This window comes from Oncorhynchus gorbuscha, unplaced genomic scaffold (assembly GCF_021184085.1).
Source record: "Oncorhynchus gorbuscha isolate QuinsamMale2020 ecotype Even-year unplaced genomic scaffold, OgorEven_v1.0 Un_scaffold_1196, whole genome shotgun sequence".
In the NCBI taxonomy this organism is placed as follows: domain Eukaryota; kingdom Metazoa; phylum Chordata; class Actinopteri; order Salmoniformes; family Salmonidae; genus Oncorhynchus; species Oncorhynchus gorbuscha.
This window is the reverse complement of record NW_025746047.1, coordinates 14,006-41,802: the sequence shown is the minus strand read 5'-3', so window position 1 is coordinate 41,802 and position 27,797 is coordinate 14,006. Positions and strand designations below refer to the sequence as shown.

The 27,797-nt window shown below is 45.1% G+C and overlaps 1 protein-coding gene and 1 non-coding gene across 2 annotated transcripts; one reads left to right on the top strand and one right to left on the bottom strand.

The window, feature by feature from the left end:
- Positions 1-171: 171 nt before the first annotated feature.
- LOC124021743 (zinc finger protein 345-like) lies at positions 172-27,797 on the top strand. Its single transcript, XM_046336874.1, has 4 exons — positions 172-225; positions 3,192-3,369; positions 16,189-17,856; positions 27,307-27,797. Exons 1-4 carry the CDS (start codon positions 223-225, stop codon positions 27,795-27,797), a joined length of 2,340 nt encoding a protein of 779 aa, XP_046192830.1. The 5' UTR covers positions 172-222.
- trnai-uau lies at positions 23,599-23,692 on the bottom strand. The gene is made up of 2 exons: positions 23,655-23,692; positions 23,599-23,634 (listed from the first exon to the last, which is right to left on the bottom strand). It is a non-coding gene; the product is annotated as a tRNA-Ile (tRNA).

The following is a 27,797-nucleotide window of genomic DNA, read 5'->3' as shown; positions in this document are numbered from 1 at the left end:
TATTTTAGGAAATCACAATGAAAGTTGCCATTAGGCCCTTTTCTTATACATATTCATGCCTCTTGTAAGACTGATTGCAGTAGATGGTCATAAGTTTACCATCTGTTTGATGTTCTCGTTCACACAGGAGAGAGACATGGCTATCGTGGATCCTCTGGGAATCCTCAACAACATCCTGATGCTGACGAGGCAGAGGAGAGTCTCTCCAGATCTGAACACCAGATGGTACAGCTTGGTCTGGTCTAGCATACAGCTTGGTCTGGTCTAGCATACAGCTTGGTCTGGCCTAGCATACAGCTTGGTCTGGCCTAGCATACAGCTTGGTCTGGCCTAGCATACAGCTTGGTCTGGTCTAGCATACAGCTTGGTCTGGCCTAGCATACAGCTTGCTCTATTGTGGTCTGGGCTGTGTTTCTGTAAAGCACTTTATGTCAACAGTGACATCAGCATCCATAATGATATGTGTATTTAACCAGGTAGGCCAGTTGAGAACACCTTTATTTAACCAGGTAGGCTAGTTGAGAACACCTTTATTTAACCAGGTAGGCTAGTTGAGAACACCTTTATTTAACCAGGTAGGCCAGTTGAGAACACCTTTATTTAACCAGGTAGGCTAGTTGAGAACACCTTTATTTAACCAGGTAGGCCAGTTGAGAACACCTTTATTTAACCAGGGAGGCTAGTTGAGAACACCTTTATTTAACCAGGTAGGCTAGTTGAGAACACCTTTATTTAACCAGGTAGGCCAGTTGAGAACACCTTTATTTAACCAGGTAGGCTAGTTGAGAACACCTTTATTTAACCAGGTAGGCCAGTTGAGAACACCTTTATTTAACCAGGGAGGCTAGTTGAGAACACCTTTATTTAACCAGGGAGGCTAGTTGAGAACACCTTTATTTAACCAGGTAGGCTAGTTGAGAACACCTTTATTTAACCAGGTAGGCCAGTTGAGAACACCTTTATTTAACCAGGTAGGCCAGTTGAGAACACCTTTATTTAACCAGGTAGGCTAGTTGAGAACACCTTTATTTAACCAGGTAGGCTAGTTGAGAACACCTTTATTTAACCAGGTAGGCTAGTTGAGAACACCTTTATTTAACCAGGTAGGTCAGTTGAGAACACATTTATTTAACCAGGTAGGCCAGTTGAGAACACCTTTATTTAACCAGGTAGGCCAGTTGAGAACACCTGTATTTAACCAGGTAGGCCAGTTGAGAACACCTGTATTTAACCAGGTAGGCCAGTTGAGAACACCTGTATTTAACCAGGTAGGCCAGTTGAGAACACCTGTATTTAACCAGGTAGGCCAGTTGAGAACACCTGTATTTAACCAGGTAGGCCAGTTGAGAACACCTTTATTTAACCAGGTAGGCCAGTTGAGAACACCTGTATTTAACCAGGTAGGCCAGTTGAGAACACCTGTATTTAACCAGGTAGGCCAGTTGAGAACACCTTTATTTAACCAGGTAGGCTAGTTGAGAACAAGTTCTCATTTGCAACTGCGACCTGGCCAAGATAAAGCATAGCAATGTGACACATACAACAACACAGAGTTACACATGGAGTAAACAAAACATAGTCAATAATACAGTAGAACAAAAGAAAACAAAAAGTGTTCCCTGTATCTTTTTGAGCATATATATGTATATATGTATATTGTTATGTTATATGGTGTAAGACAGACTGATATGATTGTATATATGATGCATATACACTGCTGATCAAGTCGCTCTGGATAAGAGCGTCTGCTAAACGACTTAAATGTAAATGTAAATGATCAAAAGTTTTAGAACACCTACTCATTCCAGGGTTTTTCTTTATTTTTACTGTTTTCTACATTGTAGAATAATAGTGAAGACATCAAAACTAGGCAATAACACATATGGAATCATGTAGTAACCAGAAAAGTATTAAACAAACCAAAATGTATTGTATATTTGAGAATGTTCAGTGTTCAGTGTAGTATCGAGGCACAGCTGGGGGCAGAGGAAGGTCTTTGTGTTGTTTAAGTGTTCCCTTTATCTTTTAGGTAGGATGTGAGTACATTGGAGGTAAACCTAGGCATTGAGTAATGATGAGAGAGATATAGTCTCTAGAGATGTTTAAACCAGGTGATGTCATCGCATATGTAGGAGGTGGAACAACATGGTTGGTTAAGGCATATTGAGCAGAACTAGAGGCTCTGCAGTGAAATAAGACAGTAATCACTAGCCAGGACAGTAATGGACAAGGCATATTGAGCAGAACTAGAGGCTCTACAGTGAAATAAGACAGTAATCACTAGCCAGGACAGTAATGGACAAGGCATATTGAGCAGGGCTAGAGGCTCTACAGTGAAATAAGACAGTAATCACTAACCAGGACAGTAATGGACAAGGCATATTGATATTAGAGAGAGGCATGCGTAGCCTAGTGAACATATGGGTCCAGTGAGTGGTTGAGCTGGCTGGGGACACGGTGATTCAGACAGTTAGCAGGCTAACAAGCTAACAGTTAGTAGGCCGGAGCTAAACAAGCTAGCAGCTAGTAGACCAGGGCAAGCTAGCAGTTAGCAAGGGCTAGCAGTTAGCAGGCCGGGCAGGCAAGCTAGCAGTTAGCAAACCTGGTTAGCAAGCAAGCAGTTAGCTAGGGCTAGCAATTAGCAGACTGGGCAGGCAAGCTAGCAGTTAGCAGACCTGGTTAGCAAGCAAGCAGTTAGCAAGGGCTAGCAGTTAACAGACCGGGCATGCAAGCTAGCAGTTAGCAGACCTGGTTAGCAAGCAAGCAGTTTGCAAGGGCTAGCAGTTAGCAGACCTGGTTAGCAAGCAAGCAGTTAGCAAGGGCTGGCAGTTAGCAGACTGGGCAGACAAGCTAGCAGTTAGCAGACCTGGTTAGCAAGCAAGCAGTTAGCAAGGGCTAGCAGTTAGCAGACCGGGCAGGCAAGTTAGCAAACCAGGGCCCGGCAGTTTAGCAATTAGCAGACCAGGTTAGCAAGCAAGCAGATAGCAGGGGCTAGAAAGTTAGCCTTGGGGGGGACGTCGCGATGGGGGTAAGTCTGTTTTTGCCTCTTTGTGCGGTGACGTCGATAGACCAGCTTGGTTTGGTCTAGCATACATATTGCTCTATCTGGGTCTGGGTTTCTGTAAGGCACTTTACAGTGACATCAGCATCCATAATGATATGTGTCTGTGTCCCCTCTTTATGGTTACCAGGACAACGCTAGCCCTTCCTCCCTCCCGGAGTCCCCGTGTCGTGCCTCTCCCGGTAGCACCTTACTGCTGGGTATGAAGAGGTTGTCTGTGCTGCTGGTGGACTGCAGGAAAACAACGGGGCTGAGTGGAACTGTGAGAGGAGGAGAAGAGAAGAAAGGATCAGATTTGACACATCAAAGTAAGTGCTGTAGTTTAGTTTGAACAAATACAATAGATCTGCCCACCGGTATCTGTTACCAGGACAACCAGCATAGTTCTGTTAGTTGACATGAAGATGGACTGGTATCTGTTACCAGGACAACCAGCAGAGTTCTGTTAGTTGACAGGAAGATAGACTGGTGGATATGGATGTTATGAATATCATAACACTGAAAAAGGATTCTGCCAATGAAAAGAGAGAAACCAATAGACCATATAAAACCTTGATGAAAGTTAGATTTCGAGAGAAACCAATAGACCATATAAAACCTTGATGAAAGTTCGCTTTAGAGAGAAAGTTTCAAGATGATCTGATATAAGGTGCTCGTTTTACAAAAACGTTTCCATAAAACATTATGTATGTTACATTGCCTGTCCCACTCAACCCCCCTATCTTTACAAGACTGTAGAACAGGCAAACTAAACTCAAGACACTGTTAATTAACTAATACTGGAGGAAAGCTGTGATCAGGCTGCCCACTCAAGAGAAAGCTGCAACCTGTAACCTGTGCCGGCAACCTTGTTCAGGTTGTCAATCAACCTACCAGGGTAGTGACAAACAGTAGAGGAATTAAATCATCAACATGGTTTGATCATATCTTTACTAATGCTGCAGAAATGGGTTTTAAAGCAGCATCCAGATCCATCAGATGTAGTGATCACAATATAGGAGCCATGTCTAGGAAAACCACCGTTCCAACGGCTGGGACTAATATTGTGTATAAGAGGTCATACAATTTTATGTAGTGATTCCTATGTTGTTGATGTAAATAATATTTGTTGGTCTGTGGTGTGTAATGAGGAGCAACCAGACGCTGCCCTTGACACATTTGAAACTGCTTATCCCAGTTACTAATAAGCAGCACCCATTAAGAAAATGACTGTAAAAACGGTTAAATCCACGTGAATTGATGAGTAATTACAAAATGGTATGATGAAGAGGGAGGCAAAAGAGATGGCAAATAGGTCTGGCTGAATAACTGATTGACAAACATATTGCAAATTGAGAAATCATTTGACTAAACTGAATAAAAAGAACTACACTATGAAACAAAGATAAATGACACGAAGAATGATTGTAAAAAGCTTTGGAGCATCTTCAATGAAATTTTGTGCAAATAAAATCTACAATGACAAGTCACTGGTGTTTGACAACGTGGATGGAAAATGGTTGAGGATAATAGCAGCCGATATTGCCATTCCTATTTGCCTTGTCTTGAATTTAAGCCTACTAGAAAGCGTGTTCCCTCAGGCCTGGAGGGAAGCTAAAGTCATTCCACTACCCAAGAATAGTAAAGCTCCCTTTACTGGCTTAAATAGCCGACCAATCAGCCTGTTACCAACACTTACAATTTTGGAGAAAAATAGTTTGTCCAGATACGATGCTATTTTACAGTAAACAAATTGATACTTTCAGCTTATAGGGAAGGACATTCAATAAGCACAGCACTTACAAATGACTGATGGCTGAGAGAAATTGATGATAAAAATATTGCTGGAGCTGTTTTGTTAGACTTCAGTGCAGCTTTTGACATTATCGATCATAGTCTGCTGTTGAAAAAAAACGTATGGCTTTCCACCCCCTGCTGTATTGTGGATAAAGAGTATTTTTAATTTTTTTAAAGCGAACCTTTATTTAACTAGGTAAGTCAGTTAAGAACAAATTCTTTTTTTCAATGACTGCCTAGGACTGCCTTGTTCAGGGACAGAAGGACAGAGTTTTACCTTGTCAGCTCGGAGATTCGATCCAGCAATCTCTCGGTTACTCTCCTACCGCTCTAACCACTAGGCTACCTGCCGCACCAGAGCTACCTGTCTAACAGAACACAGTGTTCTTTAATGGAAGCCTGTACAACAAAATCAAGGTAGAATCAGGAATTCCACAGGGCAGTTGTTTGGCACCTTCTTTTTTCAATCTTTACCAACAACATGCCAATGACATTTGAGTAAAGCCAGTGAGTCTATGTATGTGGATGACTCAACACTGTACACGTCAGCTACTACAGAGACTGAAATGACTGCAACACTTAACATAGAGATGCAGTTAGTTTCAGAATGGGTGGCAAGGAATAAGTTAGTCCTAAATATTTCTTATTACTTTAAGTTACATGGACTACTATGCTAATTCTGTAGCGGTATTGTTAGAGGGGGGTAAATATGAAGATTTTGTTGGTGCGCCAGGCAGATATTAACCCTAGTTATTAAAGTTATTACCTATTATAACATTATTATTATTATTAACATTATTATTATTAAATATTATTACAACTGAAAGGATGAGAGTAGAATAGATAGAGTAGCGCTTCCAGACACATTCTAAACATGATGGAGTATTAAAGGAGGACTGTAGCATCTAATGATGAAACATTATGGAGTCTTAAAGGAGGACTGTAGCACCTAATGATGAAACATTATGGAGTCTTAAAGGAGGACTGTAACAGCTAATGATGAAACATTATGGAGTCTTAAAGGAGGACTGTAGCATCTAATGATGAAACATTATGGAGTCTTAATTACTATGGAGTCTGATGCTTTAAAGGGGAAGTTTACCCAACATCCAGGAACTCCTAAGTGATTCCATACATTGAAACTAGTCCAATTTTCCCTCTCCCCCCCTCTCTCCCTGTAGTGCTGTACTGAAACAGCTGCTCTCTCTCCCTGTAGTGCTGTACTGAAACAGCTGCTCTCCCTCTCTCTCCCTGTAGTGCTGTACTGAAACAGCTGCTCTCTCCCTCTCTCTCCCTGTAGTGCTGTACTGAAACAGCTGCTCTCCCTCTCTCTCTCCCTGTAGTGCTGTACTGAAACAGCTGCTCTCCCCCTCTCTCTCCCTGTAATGCTGTACTGAAGCAGCTGCTCCCCCTCTCTCTCCCTGTAGTGCTGTACTGAAACAGCTGCTCCCCCTCTCTCTCCCTGTAGTGCTGTACTGAAACAGCTGCTCTCCCTCTCTCTCCCTGTAATGCTGTACTGAAACAGCTGCTCCCCCTCTCTCTCCCTGTAATGCTGTACTGAAACAGCTGCTCCCCCTCTCTCCCTGTAATGCTGTACTGAAACAGCTGCTCTCCCTCTCTCTCTGTAGTGCTGTACTGAAACAGCTGCTCTCCCTCTCTCTCCCTGTAGTGCTGTACTGAAACAGCTGCTCCCCCTCTCTCCCCCTGTAATGCTGTACTGAAACAGCTGCTCTCCCTCTCTCTCTCTCTGTAGTGCTGTACTGAAACAGCTGCTCTCCCTCTCTCTCCCTGTAGTGCTGTACTGAAACAGCTGCTCCCCCTCTCTCCCCCTGTAATGCTGTACTGAAACAGCTGCTCTCCCTCTCTCTCCCTGTAGTGCTGTACTGAAACAGCTGCTCTCTCTCTCTCTGTAGTGCTGTACTGAAACAGCTGCTCTCCACCTCTCTCTCCCTGTAGTGCTGTACTGAAACAGCTGCAAAACGTGACTCGTGGCGTTGCTGGATGCGGGCCTCGCTCTGCTGCTTTGCCAGTTAATTTGTTATTTTATCACAGCGATGGCCTTTGTCTTTCACCTGGAGTTGTTTGTTTGTGTCTCCGAATCCGGGAGAATTGTCATCAACTGACACTAAGTAGCATAACGCAACGGACAAAAAATCTTACTAGAAAATATTCATATGTGTGTCTCTGTGTGTCTCTGTGTCTCTGTGTCTCTGTGTCTCTGTGTGTGTCTCTGTGTGTGTCTCTGTGTGTGTCTCTGTGTGTGTCTCTGTGTGTGTCTCTGTGTGTGTCTCTGTGTGTGTCTCTGTGTGTGTCTCTGTGTGTGTCTCTGTGTGTGTCTCTGTGTTTGTGTGTGTATACTGAAACCAAAATATAAACAACAATTTCAAGGATTTACAGTTCATATAAGTCAGTCATTGTAAGTAAATAAATAAATTAGGCCCTAATCTATGGACTTTACATGACTGGGCAGGGGTGCAGCCATTGGTGGGCCCTGGAGGGAATACGCCCACCCATTGCGTGGCCCAGCCAATCAGAATGAGTTTTTCCCCACAAAAGTGCTTCATTACAAAGAGAAATACAACTCTTGTGGCCTCAGACAATGTAGAGGTCCTGGGCGTTGTTATATGTCATTATGACATCATGGACGAATTCTAGAATATACCATATATCCTAGGTCCTGGGCTGGCGTCGTTATATGTCATTATGACATCATGGATGAATTCTAGAATATACCATATATCCTAGGTCCTGGGCTGGCATCGTTATATGTCATTATGACATCATGGATGAATTCTAGAATATACCATATATCCTAGGTCCTGGGCTGGCGTCGTTATATGTCATTATGACATCATGGACGAATTCTAGAATATACCATATATCCTAGGTCCTGGGCTGGCGTCGTTATATGTCATTATGACATCATAGACGAATTCTAGAATATACCATATATCCTAGGTCCTGGGCTGGCATCGTTATATGTCATTATGACATCATGGATGAATTCTAGAATATACCATATATCCTAGGTCCTGGGCTGGCGTCGTTATATGTCATTATGACATCATGGACGAATTCTAGAATATACCATATATCCTAGGTCCTGGGCTGGCGTCGTTATATGTCATTATGACATCATGGACGAATTCTAGAATATACCATATATCCTAGGTCCTGGGCTGGCGTCGTTATGTGTCATTATGACATCATGGATGAATTCTAGAATATACCATATATCCTAGGTCCTGGGCTGGCGTCATTATATGTCATTATGACATCATGGATGAATTCTAGAATATACCATATATCCTAGATCCTGGGCTGGCGTCATTATATGTCATTATGACATCATGGATGAATTCTAGAATATACCATATATCCTAGGTCCTGGGCTGGCGTCATTATATGTCATTATGACATCATGGATGAATTCTAGAATATACCATATATCCTAGGATGGTCTGTGGCTGTGAGGCAGTTGGATGTACTGCCAAATTCTCTAAAACGACATTGGAGGAGGCTTCTGGAAGAGAATTTAACATTCAATTCTCTGGTAACAGCTCCAGTGGATATTCCTGCAGTCATTGCCAATTGCTCCCTCAAAACTTGAGACATTCTGCGGCATTGTGTGAGAGAGTGGCCTTTTATTATCCCCAGCACAAGATGCACCTGTGTAATAATCAAGCTGTTCAATCAGCTTCTTGATTGGTGGATGGATTATCTTGGCAAAGAATAAATGTTCAATCAATTCTGCAATCTTTTTTTTTTCAGCTCATGAAACATCCAACACTTTACATGTTGTGTTTTATATTTTTGTTTATTGTAGCTACTATCAGTTTTAGGGACATCTTTCCAAATATTTCACCTTTTTTTTACCCAAAATATGACATCAGCGATAAGCAAAATGTTGAAAATCTGTGAATGTCTAAATAAGAAATTGGTCCATTTAAACAGCAATGTGTCGAACCCTTTCAACAACGGGGAGATGTTACTGATGTGCTTTGTCTTTCAACAACGGGGAGATGTTACTGATGTCCTTTGTCTTTCAACAACGGGGAGATGTTACTGATGTGCTTTGTTGTCTTTCAACAACGGGGAGATGTTACTGATGTGCTTTGTCTTTCAACAACGGGGAGATGTTACTGATGTGCTTTGTCTTTCAACAACGGGGAGATGTTACTGATGTGCTTTGTCTTTCAACAACGGGGAGATGTTACTGATGTGCTTTGTCTTTCAACAACGGGGAGATGTTACTGATGTGCTTTGTCTTTCAACAACGGGGAGATGTTACTGATGTGCTTTGTTGTCTTTCAACAACGGGGAGATGTTACTGATGTGCTTTGTCTTTCAACAACGGGGAGATGTTACTGATGTGCTTTGTCTTTCAACAACGGGGAGATGTTACTGATGTGCTTTGTTGTCTTTCAACAACGGGGAGATGTTACTGATGTGCTTTGTATCTTCGCGGGAAAAAATAGTTTTTTTTTTTTTAAATTACTTCTTTACTTATTTTATGTTTAAGGAAGTGTGTTCAGTCCTGGGCAAAAGTTGAGACACAAATATTAATTTTCACAAAGTCTGCTGCCTCAGTTTGTATGACGGCAATTTTCATATACTCCAGAATGTTATGAAGAGTGTTCAGATGAATTGTAATGAATTGCCAAGTCCCTCTTTGCCATGCAAATGAACTGACCCCCCCCAAAAAAAAACTGGAAGCTTCAAAAGGAGGGTGCGGCTTGGAATCATTGTTCTTCCTCTGTCACCCATGGTTACCTGCAAGGAAACACGTGTCATCATAGTTTCTTTGTACAAAAAGGGCTCAACAGGATATTGCTGCCAGTAAGATTGCACTTAAATCAACCATTTATTGGATCATCAAGTACTTCAAGGAAAGCCGTTCAATTGTTGTGAAGAAGACTTCAGGGTGCCCAAGAAAGTCCAGCAAGCGCCAGGACCGTCTCCTAAAGTTGATTCAGCTGCGGGATCGGTGCACCACCAGTACAGAGCTGCTCAGGAATGGCAGCAGGCAGGTGGGAGTGCATCTACACGCACAGTGAGGGGAAGACTTTTTGAGGATGGCCTGGTGTCAAGAAGGGCAGCAAATAAGCCACTTCTCTCCAGGAAAAACATCAGGGAGACTGATATTCTGCAAAAGGTACAGGGATTGGACTGCTGAGGACTGGGGTAACGTCATTTTCTCTGATGATCCCCTTTCTGATTGTTTGGGGCATCCGGTAAAAAGCTTGTCCGGAGAAGACAAGGTGAGTGCTACCATCAGTCCTGGGTCATGCCAACAGTAAAGCATCCTGAGACCATTCATGTGTGGGGTTGCTTCTCAGCCAAGGGAGTGAGCTCACTCACAATGTTGCCTAAGAACACAGCCGTGAATAAAGAATGGTACCAACACATCCTCCGAGAGCAACTTCTCCCAACCATCCAGGAACAGTTCAGTGACGAACAATGCCTTTTCCAGCATGATGGAGCACCTTGCCATAAGGCAAAAGTGATATCTAAGTGGCTCAGGGAACAAAACATCAATATTTTGGGTCAATGGCCAGGAATCTCCCCAGACCATTATCCCATTGAGGACTTGTGGTCTAGATATCCAAGATGGCATAGCAGTCGGACGTGTGTTTTGTCTTGTCCCGTCCTGTCTGGTGTAAATATAGTTTTCCTCGTTTTTTTCTGTATATATTTCGTACATATTTTTAATCTCACTTTCCAACTATAGGCTGAATATACTCTCCTGCAACCCGCATCACCCAATGTGGTACGGATCTGCATTTTCTATACTTTAGAACCGGAACCCCCATCAGAAGCTAGCCAGCTAACTAGCTACTACTCAGTTAGCTTTGAAGACCGCTAGCAGTGGCTAACTAGGACACCAGCGCGACATCAACCCAGAGCATATCAGACTGCTTTTTCTCTACCACATCTCCGGTTCCTACCGCAAGCTCTGAACCTTTACAACGGATCATCGCAACTAGCTAGCTGCAATCCGTGTGGCTACTCCTGGCTAACGTCTCTGCCCCAAAGCAAGCACCAGTTAGCCTTGAGCTAGCCTCGAGCTAAGCCCATCTCCCGACTAGCCGAAGAGGCCCAACAATACCTCTTTTGCCAATTGGCCTGGACCCTTTACTGCCGACACGGAGCCCCGCCGATCCATCACGACTGGTCAGCCGACATAATCGTCCGAAGTGGTTTCAACAGGCTTTTCCGTTGCGACATCGTCAAAGACCCATCTGCTGGCCAAGGCCCGCGAGCTTTCTGAAACGCTGTGTCTCCAGCTCACCTAGCGTACTAGAGCACCTGTAGCATACTCCTGGGCTACAATTACCCGGGCCCACGACCGGTCTGTCGATGTGACCGCATGAAGAGGAATAAACAGACTCACCCCATCGCGACGTCCCCCCCAAAGGTTAACTCTCTAGCCCTCGCTATCTCCCTGCTTGCTAATTCGGCCTGCTAACGGCTAGCTTGTCTAGCCCGGGCCTACGAACTGTTAGCTTGTTAGCACAGGCCTGCTAACCATCTGAATCACTGCATCCCAAACACTCTGAACTCATTTACTTTCTATCTCTTTTTGATTTTTATTTTGTTTATACCTTCCGGAAACCTGCCTCACCCACTGTGATACGGAATCGCTATTACTTTTAATTTTAATTTTATTTTTATGACTCACTCAAGAACCTCCAGACGCTAACCAGCTAACTAGCTACAAACTATTTAGTCATTGTTGGTTTCTTTTTAAACCTGGATAACACTCGCCAGTCCAGCTTCCCTGCCCATCCACCGCTGCCCCCTGGACACTGATCTCTTGGCTACATAGCTGACGCACACTGGACTGTCCATTAATCACGGTACTCCATTCTGCTTGTTTGTTTTATCTGTCGGCCCAGTTGCCTAGTCAACGCCATTTTACCTGCTGTTTGTTGTGCTAGCTGATTAGCCTCGCCTACTGTTTTCAGCTAGCTTTCCCAATTCAACACCTGTGATCACTGTATGCCTCGCTGTATGTCTCTCGCAAATGTCAATATGCCTTGTAAACTGTTGTTCAGGTTAGTTATCATTGTTTTAGTTCACAATGGAGCCCCTAGATCCACTCTGCATACCCCTGTTACCTCCTTTGTCCCACCTCCCACACAGGCGGTGACCTCACCCATTACAACCAGCATGTCCAGAGATACAACCTCTCTCATCATCACCCAGTGCCTGGGCTTACCTCCGCTGTACCCACACCCCACCATACCCCTGTCTGCGCTTTATGCCCTGAATATATTCTACCATGCCCAGAAACCTGCTCCTCTTATCCTCTGCCCCCAACGCTCTAGGCGACCAGTTTTGATAGCCTTTAGCCGCACCCTCATACTACTCCTTCTCTGTTCCGCGGGTGACGTGGAGGTAAGCCCAGGCCCTGCATGTCCCCAGGTACCCTCATTTGTTGACTTCTGTGATCGAAAAAGCCTTGGTTTTATGCATGTCAACATCAGAAGCCTCCTCCCTAAGTTTGTTTTACTCACTGCTTTAGCACACTCTGCTAACCCTGATGTCCTTGCCGTGTCTGAATCCTGGCGCAGGAAGGCCACCAAAAATTGAGATTTCCATACCCAACTATGACATCTTCCGTCAAGATAGAACTGCCAAAGGGGGCGGAGTCGCAGTCTACTGCAGAGAGAGCCTGCAAAGTAATGTCATACTTTCCAGGTCCATACCCAAACAGTTTGAACTACTAATTTTGAAAATTACTCTCTCCAGAAATAAGTCTCTCACTGTTGCCGCTTGCTACCGACCACCCTCAGCTCTCAGCTGTGCCCTGGACACCATTTGTGAATTGATCGCCCCCCCATCTAGCTTCAGAGTTTGTTCTGTTAGGTGACCTAAACTGGGATATGCTTAACACCCCGGCAGTCCTACAATCTAAGCTAGATGCCCTCAATCTCACTCAAATCATCAAGGAACCCACCAGGTACAACCCTAACTCTGTAAACAAGGGCACCCTCATAGACGTCATCCTGACCAACTGGCCCTCCAAATACACCTCCGCTGTCTTCAACCAGGATCTCAGCGACCACTGCCTCATTGCCTGTATCCGCCATGGAGCCGCAGTCAAACGACCACCCCTCATCACTGTCAAACGCTCCCTAAAACACTTCTGTGAGCAGGCCTTTCTAATCGACCTGGCCCGGGTATCCTGGAAGGACATTGACCTCATCCCGTCAGTTGAGGATGCCTGGTCATTCTTTAAAAGTAACTTCCTCACCATTTTAGATAAGCATGCTCCGTTCAAAAAATGCAGAACCAAGAACAGATACAGCCCTTGGTTCACTCCAGACCTAACTGCCCTCGACCAGCACAAAAACATCCTGTGGCGGACTGCAATAGCATCGAATAGCCCCCCGTGATATGCAACTGTTCAGGGAAGTCAGGAACCAATACACGCAGTCAGTCAGGAAAGCTAAGGCCAGCTTCTTCAGGCAGAAGTTTGCATCCTGTAGCTCCAACTCCAAAAAGTTCTGGGACACTGAAGTCCATGGAGAACAAGAGCACCTCCTCCCAGCTGCCCACTGCACTGAGGCTAGGTAACACGGTCTCCACCGATAAATCCATGATTATCGAAAACTTCAATAAGCACTTCTCAACGGCTGGCCATGCCTTCCGCCTGGCTACTCCAACCTCGGCCAACAGCTCTGCCCCCCCGCAGCTCCTCGCCCAAGCCTCTCCAGGTTCTCCTTTACCCAAATCCAGATAGCAGATGTTCTGAAAGAGCTGCAAAACCTGGACCCGTACAAATCAGCTGGGCTTGACAATCTGGACCCTCTATTTCTGAAACTATCTGCCGCCATTGTCCCAACCCCTATTACCAGCCTGTTCAACCTCTCTTTCATATCGTCTGAGATCCCCAAGGATTGGATAGCTGCCGCAGTCATCCCCCTCTACAAAGGGGGAGACACCCTGGACCCAAACTGTTACAGACCTATATCCATCCTGCCCTGCCTATCTAAGGTCTTCGAAAGCCAAGTCAACAAACAGGTCACTGACCATCTCGAATCCCACCGTACCTTCTCCGCTGTGCAATCTGGTTTCCGAGCCGGTCACGGGTGCACCTCAGCTACACTCAAGGTACTAAACGATATCATAAGCGCCATCGATAAAAGACAGTACTCTGCAGCCGTCTTCATCGACCTTGCCAAGGCTTTCGACTCTGTCAATCACCATATTCTTATCGGCAGACTCAATAGCCTCGGGTTTTCGGATGACTGCCTTGCCTGGTTCACCAATTACTTTGCAGACAGAGTTCAGTGTGTCAAATCGGAGGGCATGCTGTCCGGTCCTCTGGCAGTCTCTATGGGGGTGCCACAGGGTTCAATTCTCGGGCCGACTCTTTTCTCTGTATATATCAATGATGTTGCTCTTGCTGCGGGCGATTCCCTGATCCACCTCTACGCAGACGACACCATTCTATATACTTTTGACCCGTCATTGGACACTGTGCTATCTAACCTCCAAACGAGCTTCAATGCCATACAGCACTCCTTCCGTGGCCTCCAACTGCTCTTAAACGCGAGTAAAACCAAATGCATGCTTTTCAACCGATCGCTGCCTGCACCCGCATGCCCGACTAGCATCACCACACTGGATGGTTCCGACCTTGAATATGTGGAGACCTATAAGTACCTAGGTGTCTGGCTAGACTGCAAACTCTCCTTCCAGACTCACATCAAACATCTCCAATCGAAAATCAAATCAAGAGTCGGCTTTCTATTCCGCAACAAAGCCTCCTTCACTCACGCCGCCAAGCTTACCCTAGTAAAACTGACTATCCTACCGATCCTCGACTTCGGCGATGTCATCTACAAAATGGCTTCCAACACTCTACTCAGCAAACTGGATGCAGTCTATCACAGTGCCATCCGTTTTGTCACTAAAGCACCTTATAACACCCACCACTGCGACTTGTATGCTCTAGTCGGCTGGCCCTCACTACATATTCGTTGCCAGACCCACTGGCTCCAGGTCATCTACAAGTCCATGCTAGGTAAAGTTCCGTCTTATCTCAGTTCACTGGTCACGATGGCAACACCCATCCGTAGCACGCGCTCCAGCAGGTGTATCTCACTGATCATCCCTAAAGCCAACACCTCATTTGGCCGCCTTTCGTTCCAGTACTGTGCTGCCTGTGACTGGAACGAACTGCAAAAATCGCTGAAGTTGGAGGCTTTTATCTCTCACCAACTTCAAACATCAGCTATCCGAGCAGCTAACCGATCGCTGCAGCTGTACATAGTCTATTGGTAAATAGCCCACCCATTTTCACCTACCTCATTCCCATACTGTTTTTATACTGTTTTTTATTTATTTACTTTTCTGCTCTTTTGCACACCAATATCTCTACCTGTACATGACCATCTGATCATTTATCACTCCAGTGTTAATCTGCAAAACTGTATTATTCGCCTACCTCCTCATGCCTTTTGCACACATTGTATATAGATTCTCCTTTTTTCTACTGTATTATTGACTTGTTAATTGTTTACTCCATGTGTAACTCTGTGTTGTCTGTTCACACTGCTATGCTTTATTTTGGCCAGGTCACAGTTGCAAATGAGAACTTGTTCTCAACTAGCCTACCTGGTTAAATAAAGGTGAAATAAATTTAATAAAAAATAATCCTCGAGGCAGGTGGACAAACAAAAACCCACAAACTCTGACAAACTCCAAGCATTGATTATGCAAGGATGGGCTGCCATCAGTCAGGATGTGGCCCAGAAGTTAATTGACAGCATGCCAGGGCGGATTGCAGAGGTCTTGAAAAAGAAGGGTCAACACTGCAAATATTGAATCTTTGCATCAACTTCATGTCATTGTCAATAAAAGCCTTTGACACTTATGAAATGCTTGTAATTATACTTCAGCATTACATAGTAACATCTGACAAAAATATCTAAAGACACAGAAGCAGCAAACGTATTGGAAATGTAATATTTGTGTCATTCTCAAAACTTTTGGCCACAACTGTAGGTCGCATTCTGTATCATACAGCTATGAAAGTTATATATTTAGAACCACCTGCTCGATTGGAATCCAGTGACGTCTGTGTCTTGAGTGTTCTAGAACTGTCTAGTTTTTTTGTGTTCTGACTTGTAAAACAGGATGAATAAATCAGTCTTGTAAACATCAGTAATTACCAGGAAACTCTAAAATATTTGTTTTAAAATCACACCAAGATTGTTAAAACTGGCCTCGGGTTATTGAGGGATCTGATTAGGATTTACCCTCGTATCAAGGCCGTTTCATCATGTGGAGGTTTCATTCGGGTCTCTATTTAAAAAAACACTTTTTCTCTTTGGCAGGAGACAGACCAGGCTCAGAGGAACCAGAGCCAGGGACGTCCAAACCAGCAAGACGACACCACTGTTCCCACTGTGGAAAGGGTTGTAACCTCTTATTGGAGCTGAAACAACATGAGAGAATACACACAGGGGAGAAGCCTTACCACTGCTTCCAGTGTGGAAAGAGTTTTAACCTGTTAGGGTCTCTGAAACGACATGAGAGAACACACACAGGGGAGAAGCCTTACCACTGCTCGCAGTGTGGAAAGCGTTTTAACCAGAAAGTACACATGAAAGCTCATGAGAGAATACACACAGGGGAGAAGCCTTACCACTGCTCCCAGTGTGGAAAGAGTTTTAGCTGGTTAAGGAACCTGAAAGTTCATGAGATAATACACACAGGGGAGAAGCCTTTCCAGTGCTTCCAGTGTGGCAAGTGTTTTAACAATTTAGGGGCCATGAAAGCTCATGAGAGAATACACACAGGGGAGAAGCCTTACCAATGCTCCCAGTGTGGAAAGAGTTTTAGCTGGATAAGGAACCTGAAAGTTCATGAGATAATACACACAGGGGAGAAGCCTTTCCAGTGCTTCCAGTGTGGCAAGTGTTTTAACAATTTAGGGGCCATGAAACAACATGAGAGAATACACACAGGGGAGAAGCCTTACCACTGTTCCCAATGTGGAAAGGGTTGTAACCTCTTATGGGAGCTGAAACAACATGAGAGAACACACACAGGAGAGAAGCCTTACCGCTGCTCGCAGTGTGGAAAGCGTTTTAACCAGAAAGGACACATGAAAGTTCATGAGAGAATACACACAGGAGAGAAGCCTTACCACTGCTTCCAGTGTGGAAAGAGTTTTAACCTCTTATGGGAGCTGAAACAACATGAGAGAACACACACAGGGGAGAGGCCTTACCACTGCTCGCAGTGTGGAAAGAGTTTTAACCAGAAAGGACACATGAAAGCTCATGAGAGAACACACACAGGAGAGAAGCCTTACCACTGCTTCCAGTGTGGAAAGAGTTTTAACCTCTTATGGGAGCTGAAACAACATAAGAGAACACACACAGGGGAGAGGCCTTACCACTGCTCGCAGTGTGGAAAGAGTTTTAACCAGAAAGGACACATGAAAGCTCACGAGAGAATACACACAGGGGAGAAGCCTTACCACTGCTCGCAGTGTGGAAAGAGTTTTAACCAGAATGGACACATGAAAGCTCACGAGAGAATACACACAGGGGAAAAGCCTTTCCAGTGCTTCCAGTGTGGCAAGTGTTTTAACAATTTAGGGGCCATGAAACAACATGAGAGAATACACACAGGGGAGAATCCTTACCGCTGCTCCCAGTGTGGAAAGTGTTTCAACTGGTCAGGGGATCTGAAAAAACATGAGAGATTACACACAGGGGAGAAGCCTTACCACTGCTCACAGTGTGGAAAGAGTTTTAAACTGAAAGGACACCTGAAAGCTCACCAGAAAATTCACACAGGGGAGAAGCCTTACCACTGCTCCCAGTGTGGAAAGAGTTTTAAACTGAAAGGACACCTGAAAGCTCACCAGAAAATTCACACAGGGGAGAAGCCTTACCACTGCTCCCAGTGTGGAAAGTGTTTCAGCCGGTCAGGTGATCTGAAGAAACACGAGAGAATACACACAGGGGAGAAGCCTAACCACTCCTCACAGGGTGCAAAGCTTTTGCCCATTTAGGAAGCCTGGAAGAACACATGAGACTGCACACAGAGGAGAAGGCTTACAAAACCTCAGACTGTGGGAAAACATATGAATCATATTACTCGTAACATATTACACTTAAATGTCATTAGAGAATCTACACAGGACAGAGAAATTACTTCTCTTAGCGTGTATATTGATATTTCACATCACATTGACTCAACATTCATCAGAGAACATACACAGTGCTCCCTTTGTCTTATATTGTTGACTGACAATGTGTTTACCTGTCTTTACCATATGAAATTAAATGGTACAGGGTATACTCAAACATATATTTGTTTGTTTTTATTAGAAAACATTACCATGTTAAATTGTTTCTTCCAATTATTGATAAACATGAACCTGTTAAGAAACTGACTGTTAGAACTGTTAAGGCTCCATGGATCGACGAGGAAATGAAAAACTGTCTGTTTGAAAGAGTTGGGGGCAAAAGGAGTGGCTGATAAGTCTGGCTGTTTCATGTACTGCAAACTGAGAAATGATGTGACCAAACTCAACAAAAAGAAGAAACTTTATTATGAAGCCAAGATCAATAATATAGAGAATGAAGGGAAGAAAACAGGGAGCAATTATATTATAATTATATTCATGCATAAAATAAACACATAATGAAAGAAAAGCAGTTTGTTTGAATTTTGTAAAGTTATTGTGGGAGAATTGTTATCGATCAATAATGACAAACCTCCTGGGATTGACAACAGATGGAAAGTTACTGAGGACGGTAGCTGACTCTATAGCCACTCCTACTGAGGACGGTAGCTGACTCTATAGCCACTCCTACTGAGGACGGTAGCTGACTCTATAGCCACTCCTACTGAGGACGGTAGCTGACTCTATAGCCACTCCTACTGAGGACGGTAGCTGACTCTATAGCCACTCCTACTGAGGATGGTAGCTGACTCTATAGCCACTCCTACTGAGGACGGTAGCTGACTCTATAGCCACTCCTACTGAGGACGGTAGCTGACTATAGCCACTCCTACTGAGGATGGTAGCTGACTCTATAGCCACTCCTACTGAGGACGGTAGCTGACTCTATAGCCACTCCTACTGAGGACGGTAGCTGACTCTATAGCCACTCCTACTGAGGACGGTAGCTGAACATCTCTAAAACTAAGAGCATTGAATTTGGTACAAATGATTCCTTAAGTGCTAGACCTCAGCTGAATCTGGTAATGAATTGTGTCTCTGTTGAACAAGTTGAGGAGACTAAATTACTTGGCATTACCTTGGATTGTAAACTGTCATGGTCAAAACATATCGATCAAATGGTTGTAAAGATGGGGAGAGGTCTGTCTGTAATATAGAGATGGGGAGAGGTCTGTCTGTAATAAAGAGATGGGGAGAGGTCTGTCTGTAATATAGAGATGGGGAGAGGTCTGTCTGTAATATAGAGATGGGGAGAGGTCTGTCTGTAATATAGAGATGGGGAGAGGTCTGTCCGTAATAAAGAGATGCTCTGCTTTTTTGACACCACACTCCAATAAGCAAGTTCTGCAGGCTCTAGTTTTGTCTTAGGGATAGGGCTGTCTACTGCCCCCGCTGGAGTAATTGCGTGCCCATGGTAAACATAATTATTTTTTGTCAAAAGTTGCTAATATATGCAAATAAAAAATATTATTGAATAGAAAACACTCTAAAGCTTTTAAACCCGTTTAAATTGTGTCTCTGTGTAAAGCATAACTCTCAAAATATGCATTCTCCCAAACTATCTCTTCTCATCAGAAAACTTATGCCACCTTGACGTCATCACAGACACCCTCCACAAACAGTTACCGCTCCCAGAGCAGTCTCCACGTGTTCAGCGTGATCTCAGCTTTCAATGGGGCTTGTCATTGTGAGAATCGCCCGCTCGCGAGAGTTTGAGCACGCGGTATTGCTGCACCTTTATAACATGTTACAGCTTGATTATGAAGTTAGTTTGACAAGTTAACTAGACATATAATTTCAACGTTTTGGTGCGCAACTACATCAATTTTGCGTAAATTTCGACCGAAATGTGGGTATTTTGAGAACCGAAAGATGTAGACTTGAAAACTAAATGCTGGTTTGGTAAGTATAATCCCTTCCAGGTCGTTTGATGGAAGAACAACAAAGGTAAGGGAATATTTAATGTATTAATTTTGTGTTTCTGTCGACTCTAAGATAGAGGAGTCATCATGCTACTGTGGGAGCGCCGACTCCATATTATAGTCTAGTGAATGCAAAATGTAACGTTAAAATTACATGTAACAATGCAATTGCATTTAGAAGAAGTGTATCTTGCTATACATATGTAAAACATGCACATTTAGTCAAAGTTTATGATGTGTATTCCTTGTTAGCTGACGTTATCTGCCGGGGCTATCGTCATTACTCAGGACATTTGAGCAGCATTTTTTGAACGATGCATCATTGTAAACAGAGATTTATGGATATATATAGCATATTATTGAAAAAAAAAATGAATGTACTGTGTAACATGTTATATTACTGTCATCTGATGAAGATTTCAAAAGGTTAGTGAAATGATTTTTCTTTTAATCCTGCGTTTGTTGATTGCATATTTTTTTCCTACTTGGCTATGCTAATTACCTATGTCTGCGGTGGTGGTTTGACATAAATATGTGCTATGTTTTCGCTGTAAAACATTTTAGAAATCTGACTTGCTGGCTAGATAAACAACTTGTTTATCTTTCATTTGAGCTATTTTACTTGTTAATGTGTGGAGGTTAAATATTTTTAGGAATATTTCTTGCGTTCCCTGCGCCACATTCCAGCTGGGGGGGTGGGGGCGCGTGTCCAAATGGGAACTGGTGTCTCTAACAGGCTAATCTGTGGTCCAGTGCTGCAAGGAAACACCTAGTTAAGCTGCAGCTGGCCCAGAACAGAGCGGCACGTTTTGCTCTTAATTGTAATCACAGGCCTGATATAAACACTATGCTGCAAGTCTCTCTTGGCTGAGAGTTGAGGAGAGACTGACTGCACCACTTTTGATAAGAAACAATGGTGTTAAAAATCACAAATTGTTTGCATAGTCTGTAAGGGAATTCTGCCCTATGTGCACAGAAGAGACCACAGGAAAACTTCTTTGATCAGAGGTTAGTTTGTTTAATAAGGATTGTAACCCGGAGTTTACACTTACAGTAATATGCAAGGAAACACACTCAGTTCAAAAGATGGTGTTTTCCCTTTTTATCCCCTACTGAGGATCACCCCGCCCAGGGGGATGTCCCTTAACTTTAATACCATATAAGCTCATAATTAATAGTTGCTAATACAAAGATGTCTCTGCTAGGCGGAGTTCAGTTTATTGCGTTATTGGCAGTTAGTCCCCCAATGACTCTTCCCCTTATTGCTATCATGTAAGACTGGAACATAGTATCAACAGGAACTCTTAGTTCCCTTTATCCATCTGTTACCTAAAATATAGTTTCAACACACAGACATCTGACTTTGTACAGTTGACCTTTTCATGCACTTTCAAGGTGTCCACCACTGATTCTTCATCACAAAGCTAAAGGAAAACATGAATCATTGTACTTTTGTCATCACAGGTGTTCCTGTAATGTACAGATCATCATCAACGTTCTTACAAGTCAAATTACACACATCTCTGACACACACACTTATCCCACCAGACATGCCACCGGGGGTCTTTTCACAGTCCCCAAATCCAGAACAAATTCAAGATAAGCGTACAGTATTATATAGGGCCCTTATTGCATGGAACTTCCTTCCATCTCATGTTGATCAAATAAACAGCAAACCTGGTTTCAAAAAACAGATGAAGCAACACCTCGCGGCACAACGCCTCTCCCCTATTTGACCTAGATAGTTTGTGTGTATGAATTGATATGTAGGTGTCATGATGTTGGCCTGGGGGGTAGGTTTATGACAGTCATAAATACCTCTTCCCCCCTTTTTCCTCTCTCTACCCTACTGATGTGAAATTTGAAAACCCCTTGGTTAACAGAGATTCTGGGAACATCAGAAGGTGGGGGGAAATGAACTATATTCTGGTAATCCGACCAATTGAACATATGCTGTGGTACTTAATGAATATGATGTCAGTCCGGTTGTTCAGTTCGGTATACACCGATTATACCAAACATTTGGAACACCTTCCTAATATGGAGTTGGACCCTCCCCTTTCTCCCTCTGAACATTCTCAGTTCGTCGGGGCGTGGGACTCTACAAGGTGTCGAAAGCTTTCCACGGGAATGCTGGCCCATGTTGACTCCAATGCTTCCCACAATTGTGTCAAGTTGGCTGGATGTCATTTGGGTGCAGTGGAGGCTCCTCAGGGGAGGAAGGGGAGGCTCCTCAAAGGAGGAAGTTATTTTATTAACACCCCCAGTTTTATTGTCCTTATGGTTGCTATCTATGAAGCAGGAATGTCTGGGAGGGTGTGTGTGTGTGCGTGCGTGCGTTAGAAACAAGGTCCCTTGGCATTGTGTCCATTTCCAGTTTTCAACAACAATAAAACAGCCATCTAAATAATGTTTCTCAGCCTAACACACTGCCTAACACACTGCCTAACACACTGCCTAACACACTGCCTAACACACTGCCTAACACACTGCCTAACACACTGCCTAACACACTGCCTAACACACTGCCTATAACACACTGCCTATAACACACTGCCTATAACACACTGCCTATAACACACTGCCTATAACACACTGCCTATAACACACTGCCTATAACACACTGCCTATAACACACTGCCTATAACACACTGCCTAACACACTGCCTAACACACTGCCTAACACACTGCCTAACACACTGCCTAACACACTGCCTAACACACTGCCTATAACACACTGCCTATAACACACTGCCTAACACACTGCCTAACACACTGCCTAACACACTGCCTAACACACTGCCTAACACACTGCCTAACACACTGCCTAACACACTGCCTAACACACTGCCTAACACACTGCCTATAACACACTGTTGAGTTTCCTCTGCTAGGAGATATTCAATGTACAACAGTAGTTTTCTGTAACAAGCAATACGTGTTAAATATGTGTCACAGTCAATCATGACAGCCTCTTTATGAAAGGCCTTTACCTATGACTAAACAGTTTCTGCCCATCTTATTCATTAATTAGTGGGCATACCTAGGATTTACATGCCGGATGGATGATCTACGCATGGAGGGAAAACTTACAGAGCTTTGATGGAGCAGGCAAGCGTCTTTGTGATGGTGAATTGGAAACGGATAATGGTCAGGGCTAACCGGACCCTTTATCTGCAAGAAATAGTAAAATAAAATGTTGAATTATAACTTGTGTTAAAATGTACTAAATATTTTTAATTAAATAAATGGTTTTAAAAATGTATCTCACCATTTAACGAAAGGGGAAGCTGTCTTTTATAGTCTTTCCTACAATGTTATGTTATAAACATTACTGGTTATTAAAGTTTGTAATGATGTACAACTGTAGGCCTCCAATGTTTTTACATAAAACACTTGTGATGCATGTTTAAATATTAGTCAAATTTGGTAATTCATTCTAACATGTCTTTAAAAAGTTTGTACTAAAAAATGTGGAATTAAATAAAAGGAATTTAGCTGTGCCGCCACTCTGACCTGTTATCTCAATGACATACCTATGAAATGTCCTCCTAAATGTTTTGAAAAATGCTCCTTTTCTGGACAATAAATAGACAGGCAGAGGGTTCAAGAAAAGTACATGCTCCTGGTGAGGCTCGAACTCACAACCTCGGCATTGCTTCGCTGCATACTGCTGTATAAGTACCACACGCTAACCGATTGCGCCACAGGAGCCTGATAAACTGAGTGCCATATTTTGTGTGTGTGGGGGGTAAAAATGTTGAATTATAACATTGCCCAGGCATACGCACTCAGAGCACTTTATCTCTGTAGAAGATAGTGCAAACCTTGGTTTCAAACTATCATGCATACAGCATGTCCAGATATCTGCCCCCACCCCGGGGTTAAACATTGATACTTCTAATCAGCCCCGATGCCCCCACCCCAGGGTTAAACATTGATATCTCTAATCAGTGCCCCCACCCCGGGGTTAAACATTGATATCTCTAATCAGCGCCCGGTGCCCCCACCCCAGGGTTAAACATTGATATCTCTAATCAGCGCCCCCCCCCAGGGTTAAACATTGATATCTCTAATCAGCGCCCGGTGCCCCCCCCGGGTTAAACATTGATATCTCTAATCAGCGCCCGGTGCCCCCACCCCGGGTTAAACATTGATATCTCTAATCAGCGCCCGGTGCCCCCGGGTTAAACATTGATATCTCTAATCAGCGCCCGGTGCCCCCCCCCCCGGGTTAAACATTGATATCTCTAATCAGCGCCCGGTGCCCCCCCCGGGTTAAACATTGATATCTCTAATCAGCGCCCGGTGCCCCCCCGGGTTAAACATTGATATCTCTAATCAGCGCCCGGTGCCCCCACCCCGGGGTTAAACATTGATATCTCTAATCAGCGCCCGATGCCCCCACCCCCCCCCGGGGTTAAACATTGACATCTCTAATTAGCGCCCGATGCCCCCACCCCGGGTTAAACATTGATATCTCTAATCAGCGCCCGATGCCCCCACCCCGGGGTTAAACATTGATATCTCTAATCAGCGCCCGATGCCCCCACCCCGGGGTTAAACATTGATATCTCTAATCAGCGCCCGATGCCCCCCCCCGGGTTAAACATTGATATCTCTAATCAGCGCCCGATGCCCCCACCCCGGGTTAAACATTGATGTCTCTAATCAGCGCCCGATGCCCCCCCCCGGGTTAAACATTGATATCTCTAATCAGCGCCCGATGCCCCCCCGGGTTAAACATTGATATCTCTAATCAGCGCCCGATGCCCCCACCCCCGGGTTAAACATTGATATCTCTAATCAGCGCCCGATGCCCCCCGGGTTAAACATTGATATCTCTAATCAGCGCCCGATGCCCCCCCCCAGGGTTAAACATTGATATCTCTAATCAGCGCCGGTGCCCCCCCGGGTTAAACATTGATATCTCTAATCAGCGCCCGGTGCCCCCACCCCGGGGTTAAACATTGATATCTCTAATCAGCGCCCGATGCCCCCACCCCCCGGGGTTAAACATTGACATCTCTAATCAGCGCCCGATGCCCCCACCCCCCCGGGTTAAACATTGACATCTCTAATCAGCGCCCGATGCCCCCAGCCCCCCCGGGGTTAAACATTGACATCTCTAATCAGCGCCCGATGCCCCCAGCCCCCCCCCGGGGTTAAACATTGACATCTCTAATCAGCGCCCGATGCCCCCACCCCCCGGGTTAAACATTGATATCTCTAATCAGCGCCCGATGCCCCCACCCCGGGGTTAAACATTGATATCTCTAATCAGCGCCCGATGCCCCCCGGGTTAAACATTGATGTCTCTAATCAGCGCCCGATGCCCCCACCCCCCCCCGGGTTAAACATTGATATCTCTAATCAGCGCCCGGTGCCCCCCACCCCGGGGTTAAACATTGATATCTCTAATCAGCGCCCGATGCCCCCCCGGGTTAAACATTGATATCTCTAATCAGCGCCCGATGCCCCCCCCCGGGTTAAACATTGATATCTCTAATCAGCGCCCGATGCCCCCGGGTTAAACATTGATATCTCTAATCAGCGCCCGATGCCCCCCCCAGGGTTAAACATTGATATCTCTAATCAGCGCCCGATGCCCCCCCCCCCCGGGTTAAACATTGATATCTCTAATCAGCGCCCGGTGCCCCCACCCCCCCCGGGGTTAAACATTATCTCTAATCAGCGCCCGATGCCCCCACCCCGGGGTTAAACATTATCTCTAATCAGCGCCCGATGCCCCCCAGGGTTAACCATTATCTCTAATCAGCGCCCGATGCCCCCACCCGGGGTTAAACATTGACATCTCTAATCAGCGCCCGATGCCCCCGGGGTTAAACATTGATATCTCTAATCAGCGCCCGATGCCCCCACCCCCCGGGTTAAACATTGATATCTCTAATCAGCGCCCGATGCCCCCACCCCGGGGTTAAACATTGATATCTCTAATCAGCGCCCGGTGCCCCCGGGTTAAACATTGATATCTCTAATCAGCGCCCGATGCCCCCACCCCCGGGTTAAACATTGATATCTCTAATCAGCGCCCGATGCCCCCCCCCAGGGTTAAACATTGATATCTCTAATCAGCGCCCGATGCCCCCCCCCCCGGTTAAACATTGATATCTCTAATCAGCGCCCGGTGCCCCCACCCCCCGGGGTTAAACATTATCTCTAATCAGCGCCCGATGCCCCCACCCCGGGGTTAAACATTATCTCTAATCAGCGCCCGATGCCCCCCCTGGTTAACCATTATCTCTAATCAGCGCCCGATGCCCCCACCCCGGGGTTAAACATTGACATCTCTAATCAGCGCCCGATGCCCCCCGGGGTTAAACATTGATATCTCTAATCAGCGCCCGATGCCCCCACCCCCGGGGTTAAACATTGATATCTCTAATCAGCGCCCGATGCCCCCACCCCGGGGTTAAACATTGATATCTCTAATCAGTGCCCCCACCCCGGGGTTAAACATTGATATCTCTAATCAGTGCCCGGTGCCCCCCCGGGTTAAACATTGATATCTCTAATCAGCGCCCGATGCCCCCACCCCGGGGTTAAACATTGATATCTCTAATCAGTGCCCCCACCCCGGGGTTAAACATTGATATCTCTAATCAGTGCCCGGTGCCCCCACCCCGGGGTTAAACATTGATATCTCTAATCAGTGCCCCCACCCCAGGGTTAAACATTGATATCTCTAATCAGTGCCCCCACCCCGGGTTAAACATTGATATCTCTAATCAGCGCCCGATGCCCCCACCCCGGGTTAAACATTGATATCTCTAATCAGCGCCCGGTGCCCCCCGGGTTAAACATTATCTCTAATCAGCGCCCGATGCCCCCACCCCGGGTTAAACATTGATATCTCTAATCAGTGCCCGATGCCCCCACCCCCGGGTTAAACATTGATATCTCTAATCAGCGCCCGATGCCCCCACCCCGGTTGTAGACAGAATGTCTCGACATCCCCTCCTGTTGTTTGAATTCACTGCCTTTGTTCTCTACACCAAATATACAGGATGTTGCATACATGATATCTCCCGGGAAAATGCCACCACGGCCCTGTAAACACATTCCTTACATTCTCTAGTTAGGGACACGAACGCGGAGCGAGTCTAGTGGAGCATATACTTTAACACTATGTTAGCACAGCTTTAGCACAGGCCAACAGCCCCGACTATATAGTGGCCAGGACAGATAAAAAAGATAGTCTGTGAATCCCTCCAAACGGATATTTCTGAAGGCTACTGGACATAAGTGATTGGGGAAGAGACTGTTAGACGGGGATTCTCAGAACCTTCTCCCTGTGCAACTGTTAGACGGGGATTCTCAGAACCTTCGCCCTGTGCGACTGTTAGACGGGGATTCTCAGAACCTTCGCCCTGTGCGACTGTTAGACGGGGATTCTCAGAACCTTCGCCCTGTGCGACTGTTAGACGGAGATTCTCAGAACCTTCGCCCTGTGCGACTGTTAGACGGGGATTCTCAGAACCTTCGCCCTGTGCGACTGTTAGACGGGGATTCTCAGAACCTTCGCCCTGTGCGACTGTTAGACGGGGATTCTCAGAACCTTCGCCCTGTGCGACTGTTAGACAGGGATTCTCAGAACCTTCGCCCTGTGCGACTGTTAGACGGGGATTCTCAGAACCTTCGCCCTGTGCGACTGTTAGACGGGGATTCTCAGAACCTTTTCCCTGTGCGACTGTTAGACGGGGATTCTCAGAACCTTCGCCCTGTCCGACTGTTAGACGGGGATTCTCAGATCCTTCGCCCTGTTCGTTACGTAGCCCTTCACCATCACACGGCGTAA

Excerpts from the sequence above, each read along its gene's own strand:
- LOC124021743 (XM_046336874.1), top strand. Across the intron at positions 3,370-16,188 it reads ATCAGATTTGACACATCAAA|GAGACAGACCAGGCTCAGAG; the intron begins GTAAGTGCTGTA and ends TCTCTTTGGCAG. Across the intron at positions 17,857-27,306 it reads GCCTAACCACTCCTCACAGG|ACGGGGATTCTCAGAACCTT; the intron begins GTGCAAAGCTTT and ends TGCAACTGTTAG.